Raw genomic sequence first — 21,507 nt, forward strand, 5'->3', positions numbered from 1 at the left:
CCCCCCCAGCATGGCTCAATTTTAGCCAATATTAAAGAACATTTTTCCATTTCGTGCTTAATTTACGGTTCTTCTAGTAGAAGCAAAAGATCCATACAGGCGATACTAACTAGTTGAGATTAAGGCTTACTCGTGTTGGTATGCTTACATTAGGTCCAACGTTTTCCAGGAGCTTCTTTAGATTACATTAGGTCCAACATTTACCAGGAGCTTCTTCACTGTGTTTAGAAATATATGTCATTCTAAATGTAAGTGTAGGGATAAGTGTACAACAACAACAACAACCCAATATAATCTCACAATGGGGTCTGGGGAGGGTAGTGTGTACGCAGACCTTAGACCTTATCCATACCCAGAGGGGTAGAGAGACTGTTTCCGATATAGTGTTGGGATAACTGTGAGGTGCAAAATTATCTTTGAAGACATACTATCAATATTGTAATAAAATGGGTCAAAACAGAGTGGGATCAATACAGAGGATTCATAGCTGACCCAACTAGTGTCGGATTGAGGCTTAGTTGTCGTGTTGGTTCTTGTAGTAGTACTGGTTCGTGTTGGTTCTATATTCTTCATTTTTTTAGTCTATCTTTAAATATCCAAACACTTCTCTCCTCTAATTTTCGTCTCCAAATCTGTTCCTCTTTCTACTCTGCACCTTCTCTTAGAATTTCCTCCTTTCGCTCTCAATAAGTTAAGTGGTACCAATTTTTTTTCCTCAATCTACTGCCATCAAGGTTCTCACCAAAATATAGCATCCTCCTAGTTTAAGCAGTGATGTCAAAGGCTCATTTAATGCGTGCTTAAGCCCTGAAGCTCAAAAAAGCTCAAGGAGGGCGCTTCGCCTCGCTTAAGCTGCGCTTCAGTGTAGGCAAGTCACTAAAGTGTGTGCCTCAATGCCCATGAGTTCTATCTTGAACTGAACACTACTAAACAACAAATATTATCACCAAATAAGTGTATTAGTTGCTGAGGATAATATTATGAGTAAATTTGTTTCTTTTTTGTTGAACTACATAATGTATTTTTATTTTTCCTTTAGTTGCGCCTTATTTTTACTAAAGCCCGCATTTTAGTTGCACTTTGCGCTTAAAGCCCCTATCGACCTAGAGCGCTTTTTAGAGCTTTTCGCTTTTGACAACATTGAGTTTAAGTGTTTCCTATTTTCTACTTCCCTTTAACGATGTTTATCAATATTTTCGCCTATTCCCTTCAAACCTTGTCGTCATTTCTACGGTAATATCTGCTCAGCTCATTCTGTACATCAGATGCTCTGTGCTAAAAGTATTTCCCTATCCTCCATCTTCAGTACATCCTCCTCCTGCATTGTTTCTTATCCAATCACTGCCACTACTACCAGATTCTGATGATGTCATCACTTCAGTAAGCGAAATGCAGGATTCTGATGGAAAGTAGGTAACACGCGAGGGAAGACAAGTCAAATATTTCAGTTTTACGACAGTAGTATTATATATTTAACCTGCTACACCACTAAGGGCTGGATGTTTCGAAACTTATAGTAGCTTGCGCTGAAAACCATTAAGTTTCTACCTTCTCAACTCGGACAAAGAGGAAACTGTAGGTAATTGGACACTTTCAGCATTCCTATCTTAATTCTATAGTTGAATCTAGGTCGGCCTCTAAATTCTTTTCCAAAAGATACATATAATTCTATGTAAAGAATTATTTTTCGTTAGACAGATGTATTTTCTACTAACCACCTGTAGATAAGATAGTGGAACTCCATTACTTCCAAAATTTTACTAACTTTTCGTCCGGAAAATGACAAAAATGAATTGCTTTCAGAATCCTAACTTTAGACCTGAAGAACACTAAAGTATCACTGTGCCATCAAATCACAATAAGATAAAGTAAAGAGGTATACAAATGTGAAATGTTCAAAATATCCATCATGCCAAGTTAGACTATGTTTGGGCCCAAAACTAAAACCAGAAAAGACAGCTGAAAAACTAAAACCTAAGATTAGAAATTCCTAGTGTGCAACGTAAAAATCCCTAAAGGTTTAAACTTTACGGCACATAGATGACAAGCACAGTTGCAGTCAAACGGGTTATCATGACCCAAAATTTTCTAAATCATGGAAAAAATAAAGATTTATAATCAGCTAAACTGCTAAAAGATCCTAACTTTACTGAGTCACATAAGAAAATGCAAAAAATTGAGAAAATAAAATACCTAACATTTGTTGAACCATTCAAGTTTTGCATGGGCCAATTAAACCCAGATGCAGTAGCTGAGAAATTCGAATCAGGGACAGCACTCTCTTCGAACCCATAATCATAAAGCCAGTTGGTATTCTCCGGTGAAACCATCTCCGATCAGTCGCCGGAAAAAAAGAGGGGAATAATGCTATGCTCCTGGCGGGAGGAAAATTTGGGAGGGGAATTTACAACTAAGGGTTTTCAATTGCTACTTGGATTGAAAAGGAATTGGGAATTTGACGATTGGGGAAAATTCAGTATTTTGTTTTTTTATTTCCGCATAATGGAATTGCGTGTTTTTTTTCTTCTTATTTTTTAAATATTTTTGTGTTCTAGTGACTACGCGTTACCAACTTGGACGTGCCGTTAGTCATTATCGTGACGAAAATTTGACAATGACTGGTTAACAAAATTACACGGTATAAAGTACATCTAACTTTAGGAAAATTTAATAGTTAGTAACTTTAGATTTTTAGTAGATAAAATCATTTTTAGAAAATTTATATATAATGAGAGGAAGTCTTTTCGTGCTGTGCTAGTTAGTAACTTAGCTTTTGTTTTATTGTGGGACATGCATTCTTAAAATCTATAATACTAATCTTAATGACATAAAATATCAGTTATCTTTATTTTTATGAGTCTAACACATTTCTATATTAGATTAGAAATGAAAAGAGTAGTTTCCTTACGAGGGTGTTAATTTGTCTATGAAACCTTTATAATTACAAGTTTAACATCAAGAAGTAGAGTGTAGGTTGCATAATGAAGATAGAAACTATGCTGAGTTGTAAGCCTGTGATTGGCTAATAGTAATGCATAAGGGTTGAAGATAAGTGGCCTAAAAGCCCTTTGGTAGTACCACTATCCAAAACAATACAAAATTATGGAGATGATGTAGACCACAGCAAGCTACATATTATTTTTGGAAATTGTACATATATAAGATTCATTTCCTTTCATTTAGTTTAAGCACAATTATTAACATAAAATCTATAGTTCTTAATAAATTTCAATTTCATCAGATTGAAAAAATGTAAATTTTGGAAAAATTTAATTATATATGGTTAAAAGAGGTGCCAAAGTACCGTTGAACGGTTGAAGAAGTAACATAATTAATTTAAGACCGCGGTAATACTACATAAAGATATACACCAATAGTATATCCGAAGAGTTCAGGTAACTATTGTCGAAAAGCTTTTTTTTTTTGCTAGGATTGGTGAATGACATTGAAAATGCAGAAATATTGAGCTTGACTGGTTAGGATGAAGTGGAACCTATTTATTAATTTAATTATATATAAACTCGAACAAATTAAATAGCAGTCGCACAAGTTGCGATTAGCCACTAAACAAGAATAATTGAGATTTTTTATTCTACTATATTTGGTTAGTTTTGGTATGCTGATCTTATATTATTCCTCTTTAAGAATGTCACAATCTTATGATTGGTTAGTTAGGATCCATTTGGATGTTGGGCCCCTTCAGATATAAAAGGCCGAAGTGCACAACTAGCCACTAACAGTACCTGTCTTTATTTTAAAGCCAGTGTTTTAAATGTTTTTAGTTTTTAGCCACTGGTTTAATAAACTTATACCTGACTGGACGAAAATACCTTTCTGCTATAACCTATACCTACGAAAACATTAACGAGCAGCAGCAGCAGCAGCGCAGCAGCACTTCACTGTGATAGTCGAAATTGAAGAAAATTCTCTTCCGATTTCAAAATTCAACATTCTCATCCAAAAATCGACATATTTTTACAGTAAGTTATACTTTTATGTGTTTCTATTGATGTTTAGATCGACATAGTTATACTCTTTCCGATTTCTACTGATTTTTATACAGTAAGTAGAAATTTGAATATTTTTTTTTTGAATTTCTGGATTGATAAAGTTAAGGACATCGCCTCCTATGATAATTCTATAAAAATTGAGCACATAATATTAAGGACATAGTGGCCTCATTTTGCAAATTGAATTGAAAAAGTTAAGGACACAATGTCCTTAACTTTGTTGATGTTCTTCTGTATATTAAGGACATACTGTCATAGTTTTGCAAATTATTTTGAAAAAGTAAAGGACACTAAGTCCTGGAGTTTGAGTTTCAAATTGAAAAAGTTAAGGACATTTGGTCCTTAACTTACACTTATTAGTTAAAACCTGTCATTAAGTTTGAATTACAGATTGAAAAGTTAAGGACATGAGTCCTTAAGTTTGACTTGCAGGTTCAAAAGTTAAGGACAGAAAGTCCTTAAGTTTTACTTGCAGGTTCAAAAGTTAAGGACAGCAAGTCCTTAAGTTTGAATTACAGGTTCAAAAGTTAAGGACATGAAGTCCTTAAGTTTTACTTGCAGGTTCAAAAGTTAAGGACAGGAAGTCCTTAAGTTTGAATTACAGGTTGAAAAGTTAAGGGCATGAGTTCTTAAGTTTGACTTGAAAGTTCAAAAGTTAAGGACATGCAATCCTTAAGTTTGAATTCCAAGTTCAAAAGTTAAGGACAGGCAGTCCTTAAGTTTCAATTACAGGTTCAAAAGTTAAGGATAGGCAGTCCTTAACTTTGAATTCCAAGTTAAAATGTTAAGGACACTTGGTCCTTAACTTGGTCTTGAACTTACAGTACCTGTTCTTAATTATACAAGGATTGCTTTATAAAATATGTCCTGAGTTTCTCATTCTCTTGACTTGCAGGATGGAAACAATATGCATTATAGTTGCTTTTAATGGTAGATGGACTGAAGACTATAAATATCTTGATAATCAAACAAAGCTTGTTCTAGTACCTGAGTCAATTCGGTTTGAAGATTTCATTAAACAGATCTTTGAGGTTATTGAATTGGATAGACACAAGTTTGAAGCAGTGATATGGTTTGATATTAACCTTGGAACAAGCAAAGGAATGCTTGTATCCAAAGATTTAGATCTTCACACATGTATAGAGTTACTAAAAACGCATTCACTCTTCAAGGGTGGTCGTTTCATTGTTGATATTTCGGAAAGAGTTTTTGGATCAACAAGCAATGAACATGTCAACACAGAAACTCAACATGACAATCAAAACAAATGCCAACAGATAATGGAAATAGATATGGTTGAAGAGGTGCTTCAAACACATGTCAACAGAGAAACTCAAGATGACAATCAAGACAAATGCCAACAGATAATGGAAATAGATATGGATGAAGCTCAACCAATAACTGAAGAGGTGCTTCAAACATATGATTCTATTCAAGTAGAAGGACAAAGCATTATAGAGATTGACAATGAACAAGCTCTAGGTATTCAAGTCTTAGAGAGTGCACCGGTAATCGAAGAAGTTGCTGAAAAAACCTCTACTCAACTAACTAGACGAAGATCAATTTTGAAACAAAAAGAATCCCCAACTACGATATTAAGAGAAAATGCTTCGTTGGAAGAAATAAAAGTCGGATCAGTATTTGACAAGAAGAAGAGTATAATTAACTGTTTTTCCAATATAGCAATTAAAGGACATTTTGAGTTCAAGGTTGTTAGATCAAGCTCAACAAGATATTCGTTGAAATGCAATGATGATAGGTGTTGTTGGTGTGTGCGTGCTTTCAGAATTAAAGATTCAACACTGTTCAAGATAGTAAAGATTGAGAAAAAGCATGACTGCTCTGTTAACACTATGAAAGCAGATCAAAGGCATGCTACTTCAAAGTTGATTAGTGCTTACATTATCGACAATCTTCGGGACCCAAGGTTTGAAGTTACACCAGCTTTTGTCATGGCAGAGATGCAAAAATTGCATGGACTAGACATTGGATATCACAAGGCGTGGCGTGCTATTCAACATGCTTCCGCTTTAATAAGAGGAACTCCCGAAGAGAATTATGAATTATTGTCTTCATACTTGTATATGATGACAAGTAAAAACCCGGGAACTTATACTAACATAAAGATAGACGACAACAACAGGTAAACAATCAAAAAAAAAGTTTATTAGTACGTTTTCTAAAATTTAGGACATGTTGTCTTTAACCTTGTTAACTTTTGAGTTGTAACCAGAAGTTCAGGACTAGCTATCCTTAAGTTTGAACTTTGAAATCAAAGTTAAGGACCGCATGTCCTTAACTTTATAACTTCAAACTCTAAGTTAAGGACTGCCTGTCCTTAACTTTTAGCCTTGTAATCTAAAGTTCAGGACTACCTGCCCTTAACTTCTGTTAACCTTGTTTTATATTGTATTTTCAGGTTTCTTTATATGTTTTATACATATGGATCATCAATAGCTGGTTGGAATCATTGTAGACCAGTGATTGATGTTGATGCAACTTTTTTGAAGTCAAAATTTCGTGGTGTTTTAATGATTTCAGTTTCAAAGGATGCAAATAACCAAATTTTCCCACTAGCCTTTGGAATAGCAGAATCTGAAAATAACAATTCCTATGAGTGGTACTTTAGTCAGCTTCGCAATGCAATTGGGAGCCGTGAGAATTTAATTTTTTTATCAGACAGGCATCAAGCTATTGCAAATGGCATGCAAAGGTATATCCTGAAAGCCATCATGGGATTTGCATCTATCATTTGGAGCAGAACCTAAAGCGAAGGAAGGTGAAAAGTGAGGTCATAAAACTTTTCCAAAGTGCTGCAAGAGTATACAGGCGCAAAGAATTTGACCTATACATGTCAGATATAGCAAAAGTAGATAAGAAGACTTATGAGTACTTGATGGAAGAACCACCGGAAAGATGGGCACATTCTTGTAGTCCACGACGAAGATATGACATGCTCACAACAAACATAGTTGAGTCAATGAATTCTGTCCTATTAGAAGCAAGGGAGCTGCCTATATTAGGAATGATGGATTTCATTCAAGTGAAGCTACAACATTGGTTTTATGAAAGAAGAAATAAAGCAGAAGGAACATTTTATGATGTTTCTTGTTGGGTAGAGGAGGAATTGAAGAAAAGAATAGATTTAGCATTTACTTTGAATGTAAGTATTATGTTCTATGTTTATCTTATGATTTTAATATTATTTAACATAATGTACTAACTTATAATTTTTCAACATTGAAGGTCTTCCCTGTTGATTCATGGCGTTCTAGAGTTGAAGAAGAAGGAATAACTTTCTTGGTGGACTTAAACAAAAGAACATGTGATTGTTTTCAGTTTCAATTTGATGAATTACCATGCATACATGCAATTGCAACTATCGAGAAGAGAAACATCAAGAAGTCCAACTTTTGCTCGCACTGGTACTTAAAGGAGTCTTTGCTGAAAACATATGAAAGACAAATACATCCTGTAGGACACACTGATTCTTGGATTGTACCAGAGAGCGTTAAGTCACAAATTGTTAAACCTCCAGATTTCAAAGTGCCACCAGGTAGAAGGCAGAAGAAAAGGCATATTCCAGCTACCGAGTCATCAAAAATAACATTCAAACGTGGTCGTTGCAGTAGAATTGGTCATAATAGAACAGCTTGTATATATTCTCCGGCAGTCCATCTATTTTCAAGGAAGCATAGAGAATAGTAGATATATCCACTTATGTTTATCAACTCTTTTAAGTTTTTGCTATAAATTGGATTCATTTAGATTATTCTTACTTGAGCAGATGTCTGAATTTTCAAAATTTCTTTCTTCTTACCTTGTTTTTGTTTCTTTTAAGTTCAAAGATTAAAAGTTAAGGATAAGAGTCCGTAAGTTCTACTTACAATTTCAAAACTTAAGGACAGTCTGTCCTTAACTTTATTTTCAAAGATTAAAAGTTAAGGACAGGAAGTCCTTAACTTATAGTTTCAAGTTTAAAACTTAAGGATTGTTTGTCCTTAACTTTGAGTTTTAAGTTCAAAAGTTAAGGACAACAGTCCTTAAGTTTGACTTGCTGCTTAAAAAGTTATGGAAGGCAGTCCTTAAGTTTGAATTATACGTGACAGGAGTCCTTAAGTTTGAAATACAGGTTCAAAAGTTAAGGACATCCAGTCCTTAAGTTTGAATTACACCTTCAAAAGTTCAGGACAGGCAGTCCTTAACTTTGAGTTCAATGTTCAAAGATAAGGACAGGAGTCCTTAAGTTTGAAATACAGGTTCAAACGTTAAGGACAGTCAATCCTTAAGTTTGAATTACACGTTCAAAAGTTCAGGACAGGCAGTCCTTAACTTTGAGTTCAAAGTTCAAAGGTTAAGGACAGGAGTCCTTAAGTTTGAAATACATGTTCAAAAGTTAAGGACAGCCAGTCCTTAAGTTTGAATTACACGTTCAAAAGTTCAGGACAGAAAGTCCTTAAATTTGTGTTTTAAATTCAAAAGTTAAGGACATTTGATCCTTAACTTTGAATTTGAAGTTCACTTACACTTAGTCATGAACTAATACTAACAAACTCAATGGACAAATCAACACTTGAGAGAAACAAAGAAATTAATAACATGATGCCTTGATATAACTTCTGAAATTGTAATTTTGCATAGATGTGACAAAAAATTACGCTATGCCAACAAAATATAAGTGCCTTTTTAGGAATTTACAGAATATTTCAGAAATTTTTTAAACTTGCAGAATTCATATGTATCCTTTACAGCAATTTTATACAAAAGATCATCCACAACTAACTTTCTTTAAAACTAAACTACAACTCCTTTGGACAGCAAGTTTCATTTTCACTCTCATAATCATCGCCAACATTTTCTGGTGGAGTATCATAACCAGAATTTCTTTTCCATTCACCATGTGCCCAAAGATTTGCAGCAAGTTCTGTTCTAAAGTGTTTTATGTCTTCGGGTTTGAATTTCTCCACATCCTTTCCAATCATCAGCAACTCAACATATTTGATCAGGAATGCACCACAATCAGTCCTAAGAGAAATGTAAGATATGCAGTGAATTAAACAACAAATCTAAAGTACATATAAATAATATAACAAATAACAACACGTACGATCCAATTTGGTGTAGTGATCTTTGCCGTTGAATATCAAATTTGTTGAAGACATTTCCAAAAGACTTATGATGTTTGTCAAACTGTGAAAACTTTAGCAAGTGGGGGATCGTGCGTGCATACATTTCCATGTGATTCATTCCTGCCTCATATGACTCACTGTATAAGGAATCGTATACATCAATCTTTTTCTGATTCAAGTCCAATACCCCCAAAAGAAAGTGTGTCACAGCATTATCATCTTCTGAAGGAAGCCGACATGGAAAAAATATTTTGTCAACTTCTGTCCAAGCAATTCCACATCTACGGCTGTCCCCCCACGTATATGGTGTCAGAAACATCTGATTATCACCAGCACACCAAAAGTCATCAGTAGCATCTTCACTGAAATCTTTATACACAAGCACCATATATTTATCAAAAAGAATATCAGTAGTTGTGCAACGAAAAGGATGATCGTGAGGGTGGTAGCATTCCTTCTTTCTCAGATAATATAGGGCAATGTCAATATGCTTCATAAAAAGGCAAAAAACAAAACAAATCCATCAGTCATAAAATAATTAAAAAATGATAAATTAAGAATAAAAAAATAAATGCCTTGTGAATTATCTAACCTTATCATCAAGTACAAATCTGCTATCTGAAAACTCAAGGAAGAACATTTTGCTACTGATTTTTTGATGATACAATTTGTAGGGATTTTTCCTCACACCATTATCATCAGCATATACATCAATTTGTCCCCTGAAAATTTTGAAAATATTTCATAAGTTAGAATTAGTCCTGAACTTAGCCTTTCATGAAAAATAAGGACAGACAGTCCTTAAATTTGAATTAGAAGTTCAAAAGCTACGACACTTGGTCCTAAAGTTTGAGTTCAAGTCAAAACTTAAGACTGTTGTCCTTAACTTGAGTATCAAGTTCAAAAGTTAAGGACATGAGGTCCTTAACTTATAGTTTCAAGTTCAAAACTTAAGGACTGTCTGTCCTTAACTTTGAATTCCAAGTTCAAAAGTTAAGGACATGCAGTCCTTAAGTTTGAATTAGAAGTTCAAAAGCTAAGGACACTTGGTCCTAAAGTTTGAGTTTCAAGTTCAAAAATTAAGGACTGTTTGTCCTTAACTTTGGGTATCAAGTTCAAAAGTTAAGGACATGAGGTCCTTACTTATAGTTTCAAGTTCAAAACTTAAGACTATCTGTCCTTAACTTGAATTCGAAGTTCAAAAGTTAAGGACGACAGCCTTAAGTTGACTTGAAGGTTCAAAAGTTAAGGACAGCAGTCCTTAACTTTGAATTACAAGTTCGAAATATTAAGGACACATGGTCCTGAACTTTGACTTACAACTTCAAAAGTTCAGGACACTTAGTCCTAAAATTAGTCTTACAATAACAGAAGTTAAGGACGTAGTGAAATACATTAAGGGACTTACTCTTTTTTGCGACCTCTCCTTTTCTCCTTGCGCAACCACGTAATGAATTCTTCATTAATTTTGCATTCTTCTGTGGCATAATGAAAAATACACCTACGAGTATATGTGATTTTATCCAGCCTGAACTCTTCGGAGTATTTTTGATTGTCTGCCACGAAGTTCCTGCTTTTCTTTCCTGATCAAAAGGAGATTTCAACTGTCAACTTAGCTCTTGTTCCTTTTACCTCGACCAAGCTCTTCTTCAACATTTCCTTCAACCTCCATAGTCAAAGCCCCATCAATGCTCATTTGTGTACTTGGAGGAGTAAGAAGTAAGAATAGAAAATGACGGGACACATAACGCCCAATTACTATCTCTCTTTCTTTTCCTCGTATATTGGTTAAGAGCTTCATCATTGTTGTCCTCTGCCAGTAATATATATATATATATATATATATATATATATATATATATATATATATATATATATATATATATATATTAGTTTGCTGTAACTCGTCAAATGAAGAGACAAAATTTCAATTATGAATATAATATTTAGGACACAATCAGTACCTGTCTTCTGTACAGTACCTTCTTGTGTTTTTTCAAGAGACAATTCAGCTTAGATATTACTTGCATCATTTTCTTTTTCTTCCAATTGCACATTTTCTTTATCTTGCAGTTGTTCACCATGTGCTTCAGTTGCTTGTTCACAAGATTCTGCAAAAATATTTACAAGAGCTAACACAATTAGTACTTGTTAATAATCTTTGATCAGTACCTGTTTTCTGCACACTACCTTCTTGTGTTTTTTCAACAGACAATTCAGCTAAGATAATGCTTGCATCATTTTCTTTTTCTTCCAATTGCACATTTTCTTTATCTTGCAATTGTTCACCATGTGCTTCAGTTGCTTGTTCACAAGATTCTGCAAAAATATTTATAAGAGCTAACACAATTAGTACTTGTTAATAATCTTTGATTAAAACAAACATATATAAAATTAAAAAAAAACACTGTCTAACCATTTGCAATAGTCAAGATCATCCCAATTATATCATTATCTTCACTAGCATTTTCTTGGGTTCCAATATTGTCGTTAAGAGAGAGAGGTCTAGAGAGATCACATGTTGCATCTATGCATTTGGAACCAATCTCACTTCTGCTTGTTCCTTCGGTATTTTCTACGTCTTGAGATTGTACTCCACTGTTCTCTTGATACTCCACTCCAGCTTCTTCCCTTGCAGCTTCAAAAGATTCTGTAACATTTGCAATTAATACCCATTCTAATAATTCACTAAAACTAAATACAATATATAATGAAAATTTTATCTAACCTTGATTGGCACAAGTTTGAACTCCAAATTTTTCTTTGTATGACAGAGGTGTAGACAGATCATATGTTCCTTCTAAGCATTTGCATACAATCTCGCTGACACTTGTTCCCAATGGACTTGCTAAATCCTCCTGAGATTGCAATCCACATTTACAAATTTTTTCTGTTTCTCCTTTCTCTTTTGGATTTTCCTGGTCTTGACATTCTCCTACATCTTCAACTTCCACTCCATCAATAGATTCTACAAATATTTGTAATCACAAAAAAGTTAATATGTATTCTCTATTGAATATAAATTTCAACGAAAAAAATTCAAAATCTATATCTAACCTATCCCAATATCAGTAACGTTTCTCAGTTTCATCATCTAGATGTGCATCTCTAAAATCGCTTTCATACTAACTTCTGCATCCACATCCATATCATCACGTTCATCACCGCCTGCATCTTTGATGATTGTAACAGTAGGCTCTATATCTTCTTCAACTCCATATTTTCTAATTGGAGCACTAGATTCTCTCTCTATGTTCCTTTCATCAGCTTTCCCATAAATCTTCAACAAAGTATCAAGCTTTGATCCTAGAGTCTTCTTTAAATCCTGAGAAAGAAACTATGTTAGAAAGTTAAGGACAGGTTCAAAAGTTAAAGACAGGCAATCCTTAAGTTTGAATTACAGGTTGAAAAATTGAGGACATAAGTCCTTAAGTTTGACTTGAAGGTTCAAAAGTTAAGGACAGACAGTCCTTAAGTTTGAATTCCAAGTTCAAAAGTTAAGGACATGCAGTCCTTAAGTTTGAATTCCAAGTTCAAAAGTTAAGAACAGGCAGTCCTTAAGTTTCAATTACAGGTTAAAAAGTTAAGGACAGGCAGTCCTTAACTTTGAATTCCAAGTTCAAAAGTTAAGGACAGAAAGTCCTTAACTTATAGTTTGAAGTTCAAAACTTAAGGACACAAAGTCCTGAACTTGGACTAACTGAAATTAATCATATTACCATGATTTCATTCTCAATCTTTTTTTCTGCTACAACTATTTTTTGATTTATTCCGGTAACTTCAGCTTGCAGATCCTTCTTAAAACTCTCTGATAATCTCTAAATCAAAAAAAATAAAAAAAAGTGTCGTAAGCAAAAAATAATCAAATAAAAAACTAATGCTATTCAAAGGCAGAAAGACATACTTTAACAAATTCCTTAAGTATGGGTTCATCAAATTGTGTGGAAGAAGGCCTTGAGCTTTGATATTGTGAAATTGGCTCCTCCACACTAAGAGGCTCTGTATCTTCTTCTTCAACATGAATAAATGGTGACACCTCGATCAACTTATACAACTATTATATGATAAAAAGTAAACATAAGTTTTCAGAACTAAAACAAATAAACAAAAAAATAACTAGTAATTACATTAACTTACATTTCATTATGGAAGTATTTTTTACAAAGAGAATCAAACTGTGGAGATTTCATTTTCGAATAACATAACATCCGAGGATAACCAGATTCTTGGAATTTCACAAATTGTTTTTCCTGAAAAATAGGAATTACTTCCATAATCCAAACACAAAAGGCAAAAGGAAAGCCAAGTATAGTGTAGCTATCCTTGTCTTTATCTTTGTCTTTCTCTTTCTCAATCTCATTCTCATTCGGCTTCAAACAACTCTTCAATGATTTTAATAGCGTGTCATAAGAAAGAGAGCCCCAATTGAAAGAAGAGCAGAGTACATCATCGTCGATAATTTTTATTATCTGCTCGGACACATTCCTATTCATCCGCTTGCCCATCAAAACATATTCAACAAAATAAATTGTTGCCAACTTTACAGCATCATCATCGCTGCCTACAAATGACGAAGTTGTACCATGAGGGTGACTAGAAATAAAATTAAACAAATCACCCAACTCAATTCTATCCTTTCTGGGGAAATAGACTTTCGAAAGCCTATTCTCTTTCTCATGTAAACCTTTGATGTCCAGCGAGGAATAACACTTCAAACCAGTAATTACATGAAATGCGTCACGTGTAAACTTAATTTCACGGTCAAATACCTTGAATATCATCAAATCAGGGTCATTATTCACAATTTCTGAAAGCAATATACAGTGAATAAGTTTACCACAGAACTTCACACTTTGTAATTGGAAGAAGTTGCCGAAAATATCATCCCTCAACTTCTTCCACTGACTGTTTGACAATAAATTTTTAATTGTTTCCTTATACTGTAAATATCCTTTCCAATACACCATAAAATTACGCCAATCATCAAACTTGAACACACGATCTCCTTCCATTATCACACTACAAAGAAGGAAAAAGAAAACAAAGATGGGACTTGGTCCTTAACTTCAAGTTTCACGTAAAAAAGTTAAGGACAAGCAGTCCTTAACTTAAAGTTTAAAGTTGAAAAGTAAAGGACAATAGGTCCTGAACTTCAAATTTGTAGTTCAAAAGTTAAGGACACTTGGTCCTTAACTTCAAGTTTCAAATTTTAAAGTTAAGGACATGCAGTCCTTAACTTTGAATTCCAAGTTCAAAAGTAAAGGACACTTAGTCCTTAACTTAGATTTACAAGTTAAAGAGGTAAGAATAGGCAGGCCTTAACTTATAGTTTCAAGTTCAAAAGGTAAGGACACTAGGTCCTTAACTTCAAGTTTCAAGTTAAAAAGTTAACGACATGCAGTCCTTAACTTATAGTTTCAGGTTGAAAAGTTAAGGACACTTGGTCCTGAACTTCAACTTTCAAATTCCAAAGTTAAGGACACTTAGTCCTTAACTTCAAGTTTCAAGTTCAAAAGTTAAGGACACTCAGTCCTTAACTTTGAGTTCCAACTTCAAAAGTTAATGTCGTTTGATCCTTATCTTTCATGAACACAGTTAACTAAAAATTCAGAAACACAGTAAGCTTATGATTTTCTACGACTATTTTTATAAAATGTCCTTACATAATCAAATATATTGAATCAACCACAAACACATTACACATTTCAACACCAAAATTTTTTGAATAACAACATCACAAAAATACGCTACTTCTTCGACACTGAATCAACTTATAATGATCATTTTTGAAATTTCACACATACTTGACAGGGCATTGAACGCGATTACACATATAGATCGATCGATTTTTGAAATAAAAATGCATTAAAAAAAATTACTAGTTAGATCGATCGATTCAGAGAAGATGACAGAGAAGATGAAGAAGGAGAAAGATTAACTGAAGCTCGTTTGCATGCGAGGATCATACAGCAGCAAAGAACACGCGAACTTCCCCTCTTACAAATTTCCCTCTTCTGAATGAAAAAACAATGGTTTTGGGCCTTTTGGCATATGAAGGAAGGGTAAAACAGTCTTTTCCCTATTAGTAGTGGCTATTTTTGCCGAGCATTATAATTAGTGGATAAAAACTAAAGACACCCTTAATTAGTGGCTACTACACGCCATTTTTACGATTTGTAATAGTAACGGATTTGATGATTTTGATTATATTTCTTTAAAAACAATTCGTTATTCAAACACTATATAATTTTTTTTATTCAAAAATGTGGATTTACTTCTTATGCTCTTTTGTGAACAACAAAATTTATTTCTGGAATCTGCATATCCCATCAATTTTTAATTACTTTTTAGCACATCTTTGGTAGATGTAATAAATTATAAATAACATTGGAATACTAATGAACATAATGAAGCAGTTATAGAATGTCATATAGATTTTGTGATTGATTAGGTTTATATCTCTCGTGCGTTTTCTTTTAATTAGATAGAGTTAGAAGGACATGCAAATTCTTCGTCCGATGTTATTGTCCAAGTAAAATTAGAATGACAACATTACTAATATTACAATTTCGTCCTTTAGGATAATATCTTTTAAAACTAATTTAGCTTTCAAAGGGTATAAAAGTCTATTAATATTTTGGGATATTTTTGTCCTTCAACATTTAGTGTTTTAATATTCATATTTTTATAATATACTAGTCTTTATGCTCGTGCGTTGCACGAATACTTTATGTCGAATATAATACGCATATAAAAAATAATAAGCTTTCAAATGCATAAATATTAATTATAAAATTTTTACACAATCAAAGATTGGCATCACAAATTACACATTAAAGTTGCAAAACCAATCAAAGTATGCAACATATGAACTAATTTTTGTTATGCAATAATTTTAGTAGTTAACGATAGAGAGAGAAAAAAGATAGAGCCTTCGCTGGCATTACTTTTTGAGAAGGTATTCTAATAACTTCCAATAAATATCTCTTTTTTCATTCTCAACCTTATATTGTTATGGGATATATATATATATATATGAGCATGTTATTTGAGACTCAATACCGACTTTTTCAAATACCCGTGTTGAGTTGCATATTATCGTGTGTCAATTATCACAAAAGTTTTTTTCTAATAATTCTTAAACGCATATATTTTAAAATATTTATTTTATTGTAAAAGAATATAAAATTACACAAAAATTTACAGAAGTATATTTCCCCGTGCCTGAAATGGTTCACTCAAATTTTTTATCAGAAAGCACGAGAGAGTCATCGTGTATATCTCAAAAGATTGCACAAAGATATTAATATAAAAATATATATTTTCACTACTAATTATTTTGATTTACAATCACCTTATCCTATGAAGGTATTTTATCTTCGGGATACATGTTTTAGCTAGACTACTTTAAAAAATAATAAAAATTACAATTAATTATTTATGCTGACAAGAGCGGCAAAATAATGTGGTATAGTAAGTTTGTGTGTATTAGATTAATTAATCCAAATTTCCTTCATATTCGACTTTAGCAGCTTAGCTCATGTATAATAGTTTTTCTTATATCAGTATTTGACTTGGACTCAGTAATTTGTCAGAATTTTACATCATAGGCAATTTAAGCAACGAAAAAAATGTTTTTGTAGGTTTGTTGAGCTAGGATTCCCATAAGAATTTGACCAAAAATCTGGTATATGTGTAGTTTAAATCTGAAAAGAGTTCCAGCCTTAGATGATTTACAATTATCTATATCGATATCTATCTATCTATCTATATTATTATAAAAGCACGAATAATTTAGTTTAAATGTTGAACGACTAAAATATCCCCGAAATATTAATTGACTTTTATGACCTTAAATATTTATATAAGTCAAGGATATAATTATAAATTATTTAAGTTTATATTTCTTTTCTATTTAAACTACACATACGCCGAACCTATAGTGTGACTTTGGGTCAAATTCTTTTTCAGACTTTATCGTTTTGGACTCTACTCCTCACCGCCTACTTTTTCTTCGACAACACTCTGAAACTGTATTCTTCTACAAACGTGTCTAATTGTTTTCTTTTTTTGTAGTTGCGGTGTGTGAATTGAAATCATATTTGGAGAAGGGATATAGTTTTACTTGATTTAGGAATCTTAAATCTTTACAAAGCTACTATAAAAGGAAAATTAGTACTATACACTACTGACATTTATGACACTTTAAACGAAGTGGAAAATTATTATTACTCTTTAAAGTCTTAACTCATTATATACATATAAAGCTAAAATATATTTTATGTTTCTAAAGATTAAGTTACTATCTATTCAAATAAGAAAAGATTTAACAACCAAAAATAATTTTAATTTTAAAGTCCTAAATAATACAAAAATAATTAAATGACAATATTTTTCAATGTAAAATCTTATTGTAAAAAATAAAGATCCAAGGGTTTATATGAATATCTTTCTTTTTACATAATAAAAATTGATCATAGATGATAATGAAATGGTTCTAATAATACGGATGAGAGTGTACTTTTAATCTATTATTTACTAAGTATGAGTAATAGATTCCTTTACAAATTTCTCAAAGTAGACCAATACATGTTGGATTAAGTTTCTTAAAAAGAGTTTTTCTATATATCAAAGATTAACAAATTTTTAGTGATTGGTTTATTTNTGCCATGAATTTGTCTCAACTTCAAGATTTACAATCAATTTATATTCATATAAAAACAAAATTGTCATTAATATCAATGTATTATGTGTGGTGCTTGCTCAGAAACAGTTTTGATAAAAAAAAAAAAGTATTGGATTGAATCTGTGACGGAAAAAATTACATTAAAATATTCATATAGAATGTAAAATTCTACTGAACCTGTCCAAACAAATAGGATATTTACATAATATAAGGTATTGATTTCATGGCATTCTTGAAGAAAGTGTATATCATTTAAAAACATAGGATTTACGAATTTGAGTTTTTTGTATATGTCGTTTTCATATTACCTTATTATAGATAATAGATATTTTGTGACGACCCAAAGGGTCATCACCTGTTTTAAATGAATTCTATGCTTCCGAGGCCTTGAAAACCTCATTTAGAGTCGCCTCGATTTGCATGTGCAGTCCGGGCACGTAGCCGGAAAGCTTAAATGTGAAATTCTGTGAAAAATGTTAAATTTTGATATTAAAATGAATAAATTTGACTTCGGTCAACATTTTGGGTAAACGGACCCGGACCCGTGATTTGACGGTCCCTGATGGTCCGTAGGAAAATATGGGACGGGGGCGTATGCCCGGAATCGATTACGAGGTCCCAAGCCCGAGAAATGAATTTTTGAGTAAATTATTTTTCTGAAATTATTAAGGAAAATCGAAATGAAAATTGATTAGAACGTGTTGGTATCGGGCCCGTATTTTGGTTCCGGCACCCGGTACAGGTCTTATATGTGATTTAAGATGTTTCTGTAAAGTTTGGTTGAAAACGGACGTCGTTTGACGTAATCCGGACCCTAAGCGGGAATTTGATGTTTTAAAGGAGATTTTGGAAATTTCATTGATGTTGAGGTTTAATTCGATGTTCATGATGTTATTTTGATAATTTGATTACACGAATATGTTAGTGAGATGTTTTTGAGGTTATGTGTATACCTGGATTAGAGTTTTGAGGGCTCGGGTGAGTTTCGAGTAGGCTCCGGGATGCCTTAGGCTTAAAAGATCAGATGTTGCAGGTTCAGGAAATATTGCAGGTCTCTGAACCCTCCAGCGCGGTCCGGGAGAAATCGCGTGCGGCCGCGGAGGGGCCAGCGCGACCGCGGTCGCCTTTGAGCGGTCCGCGGTGGATGCTGTGCGGCCGCGGTCGGCTTTGTGCGGTCCGCACATGGCTATGATCTGCAGGTATTCAGGGAGGCCTGTGCGGCCGCGGTCCTTTTTGCACGGTCCGCACAGGGAGCTTCAGAGGGGTATAAATAAACGGGAATTTCAGTTATTTTACACTTTCCAAAACCCCAAAACATAAGAGGCGATTTTCCAAACAAACTTTCTTCTCCAAAACGATTGGTAAGTGATTTCTAACTTATTTTCTTCACTCCTCAACATCTTCTAAATAATTTCAACTTCAAATCAAAGATTTTCATGGGGAAATTGGGTAGTTTGGGTAGAACCTAGATTTTTCAAAAAATTGGGGATTTGGACCTCAATTTGAGGTCCGATTTCAAAATAAATTACATATTTGGGTTCGTGGGGGAATGGGTAACCGGGTTTTGGTTCGAACCTCGGGTTTTGACCACGTGGGCCCGACGGCATTTTTGACCTTTTTGGGTAAAACTTGGGAAAAACTTATTTCATGCATTGGGAATGATTCATTTAGCAATTATTAATGTAATTTAGTAAATTGTGACTAGATTCGAGCGGATTGGTGGAGAAATCAAGGGGTAAAGCTATATGTCACGAGCCAAACTCCATTAAGGGTCGTGATTGCGCCGGACACCGCTGTCAGGCAAGCCAACCAAATACTTAATTAAACTCCAAATTTTAACAATTTTGAAAACCAAGATTTTTCCTTTTAAATTTCATAAGTAAAAAGATAACTGCTTCAATTCAAATTAAATACTAGCAATCAATACAAAAATATTTAATACCATCCCAGAACCCGGTGTCACAAGTGCATGAGCATCTACTAATAAGGAAATAAAATACAATACAACATCCGTCCGGAACACAGTGGACAGAAAGAAAATATAATTTACTGGAAGGGACTTTACTAGCTGCGGGCCGCCTCGAATAATGCAACTCACCTAGTCCCCGAATCATCCGTGCTGCTATGCCCAGTGGGCTGCTAGAGATAAATATACCTGTGCAACAAAACTGCACAGAAGTGTAGTATGAGTACGTAAACAACGTGTACTCACTGAGTATCCCGTCTAATCTCGAAGAAGTAGAGACGAGATGGTCTACTTCGACACTTACTAGAGGTCAATTGACAATATACTAAAAATGTGAGAAAATCATGGGTTTATATAGCAGTCCTAATTCACGAAGCCAGAAAACAGGTAAACACCTTCGACAAATAATCAAGGAATTTCAAGGTTTACTCTTTATTATCTTATCAATTTATATCAAGCCACAGAGGGCAAATTTCACATTTAAAATTCTCAAGCAACAATATAACATGCGCAAATCACACCGAGGCGACGGCCCGATCCAACAGAAATAAACTGTGCACTTGCCGAGGGTCGACGACGCGCCTATAGATGCATCTATTTAATCTGCCGAGGCGTTCGGCTCGTTCCATAAATAAACACATACCCTGCTCGCGAATCATGCATGCAACGCAGGTACACATAGAGATACATGCTCAATCAGTCAATTAAGAACTTATCGGGAATATTTATCCAAATAAAACAATTTCTCTTTTAACAATTCAGGAAAAAAAATGGTGTTTAATCTCCTTTTAAATTCATTTACTGATCCAAGGTGATTTAAGCAATTCAAGCTATCAATAGGTTCATAAATAATCCAAGTATAACATGCTTTTGGGCCCTAGCTACCCGGACGATGGTATAATAGTAGCTACGCACGGACTCTCGTCACCTCGTGCGTACGTAGCCCCCGCAAATAGGAGCACATAATCAATTATTTCACCTATGGGGACAATTCCCTCTTACAAGGTTAGGAAGGAGACTCACCTCGCTCCGAAGGTCCAAACCGGCATTCCACTCCCTTCCGAAGACTCTAATTGATGCACCACGCTCCAAAACTAGCCAACGGTTACGCAAATCCATTAATATATGCTCAATTATTCATTACAATCTAATTTATAGAAATTCCTAACTCCGATCGAAAAGTTGACCAAAACGCCCTCGGGCCCACGTGCCCGGAATCCGAAATTTTTCAAAGAAAGATTACCCATGACCTTAGGAACTCAAATATATAATTTCCACTAAATTCCATACTCAATATCGTGGTTAAATTCCAAGAATGAAATTTCTAGGTTTTTCACCAAAACCTCAATTTTTCTACATTTTTCCAAGTCTAAATCCATACATAATTGATGTATTTAACTCAATATAGGTGGGAATATCTTACCTTAACGTTGATGACGAAAATCCCCTCTTGAAGCTTCCCAAAATCGCCCATGCCAAGTGAAAAATGAGAGAAGAATGGCCAAAATCCGATTTTTAAACAATCATTCTGCCCCTGCATTTTTCGCACCTGCGGTCCAACGACCGCTTCTGCGGTTCTGTAGGTACGGTCCTCCCTGGGCCACCCCAATCTCTCTTCTGCGTCACGCCTCCCGCAGATGCGGTCCCGCTTCTGCGGAATTATGACCGCATCTGCGGTTCTCCCCACGATGCCCTCGCCCGCTTCTGCGACCAGAT

General features: G+C 34.1%; 1 protein-coding gene across 1 annotated transcript in view; it reads right to left on the minus strand.

Annotated features, from left to right (window-relative positions):
* The window catches only part of LOC109212914 (transcription factor ILR3), a 4,283-nt gene extending 1,772 nt beyond the window's left edge, over positions 1-2,511 (minus strand). The window contains exon 1 of the mRNA XM_019376642.1: positions 2,194-2,511. Coding sequence (XP_019232187.1) covers positions 2,194-2,330 — 137 coding nt within the window. The 5' untranslated portion in view covers positions 2,331-2,511. The remainder of the gene's footprint in view (positions 1-2,193) is intronic.
* Positions 2,512-21,507: the final 18,996 nt, after the last annotated feature.

The sequence above is a fragment of the Nicotiana attenuata genome, unplaced genomic scaffold (genome assembly GCF_001879085.1).
Source record: "Nicotiana attenuata strain UT unplaced genomic scaffold, NIATTr2, whole genome shotgun sequence".
NCBI classification, from domain to species: Eukaryota; Viridiplantae; Streptophyta; class Magnoliopsida; order Solanales; family Solanaceae; genus Nicotiana; species Nicotiana attenuata.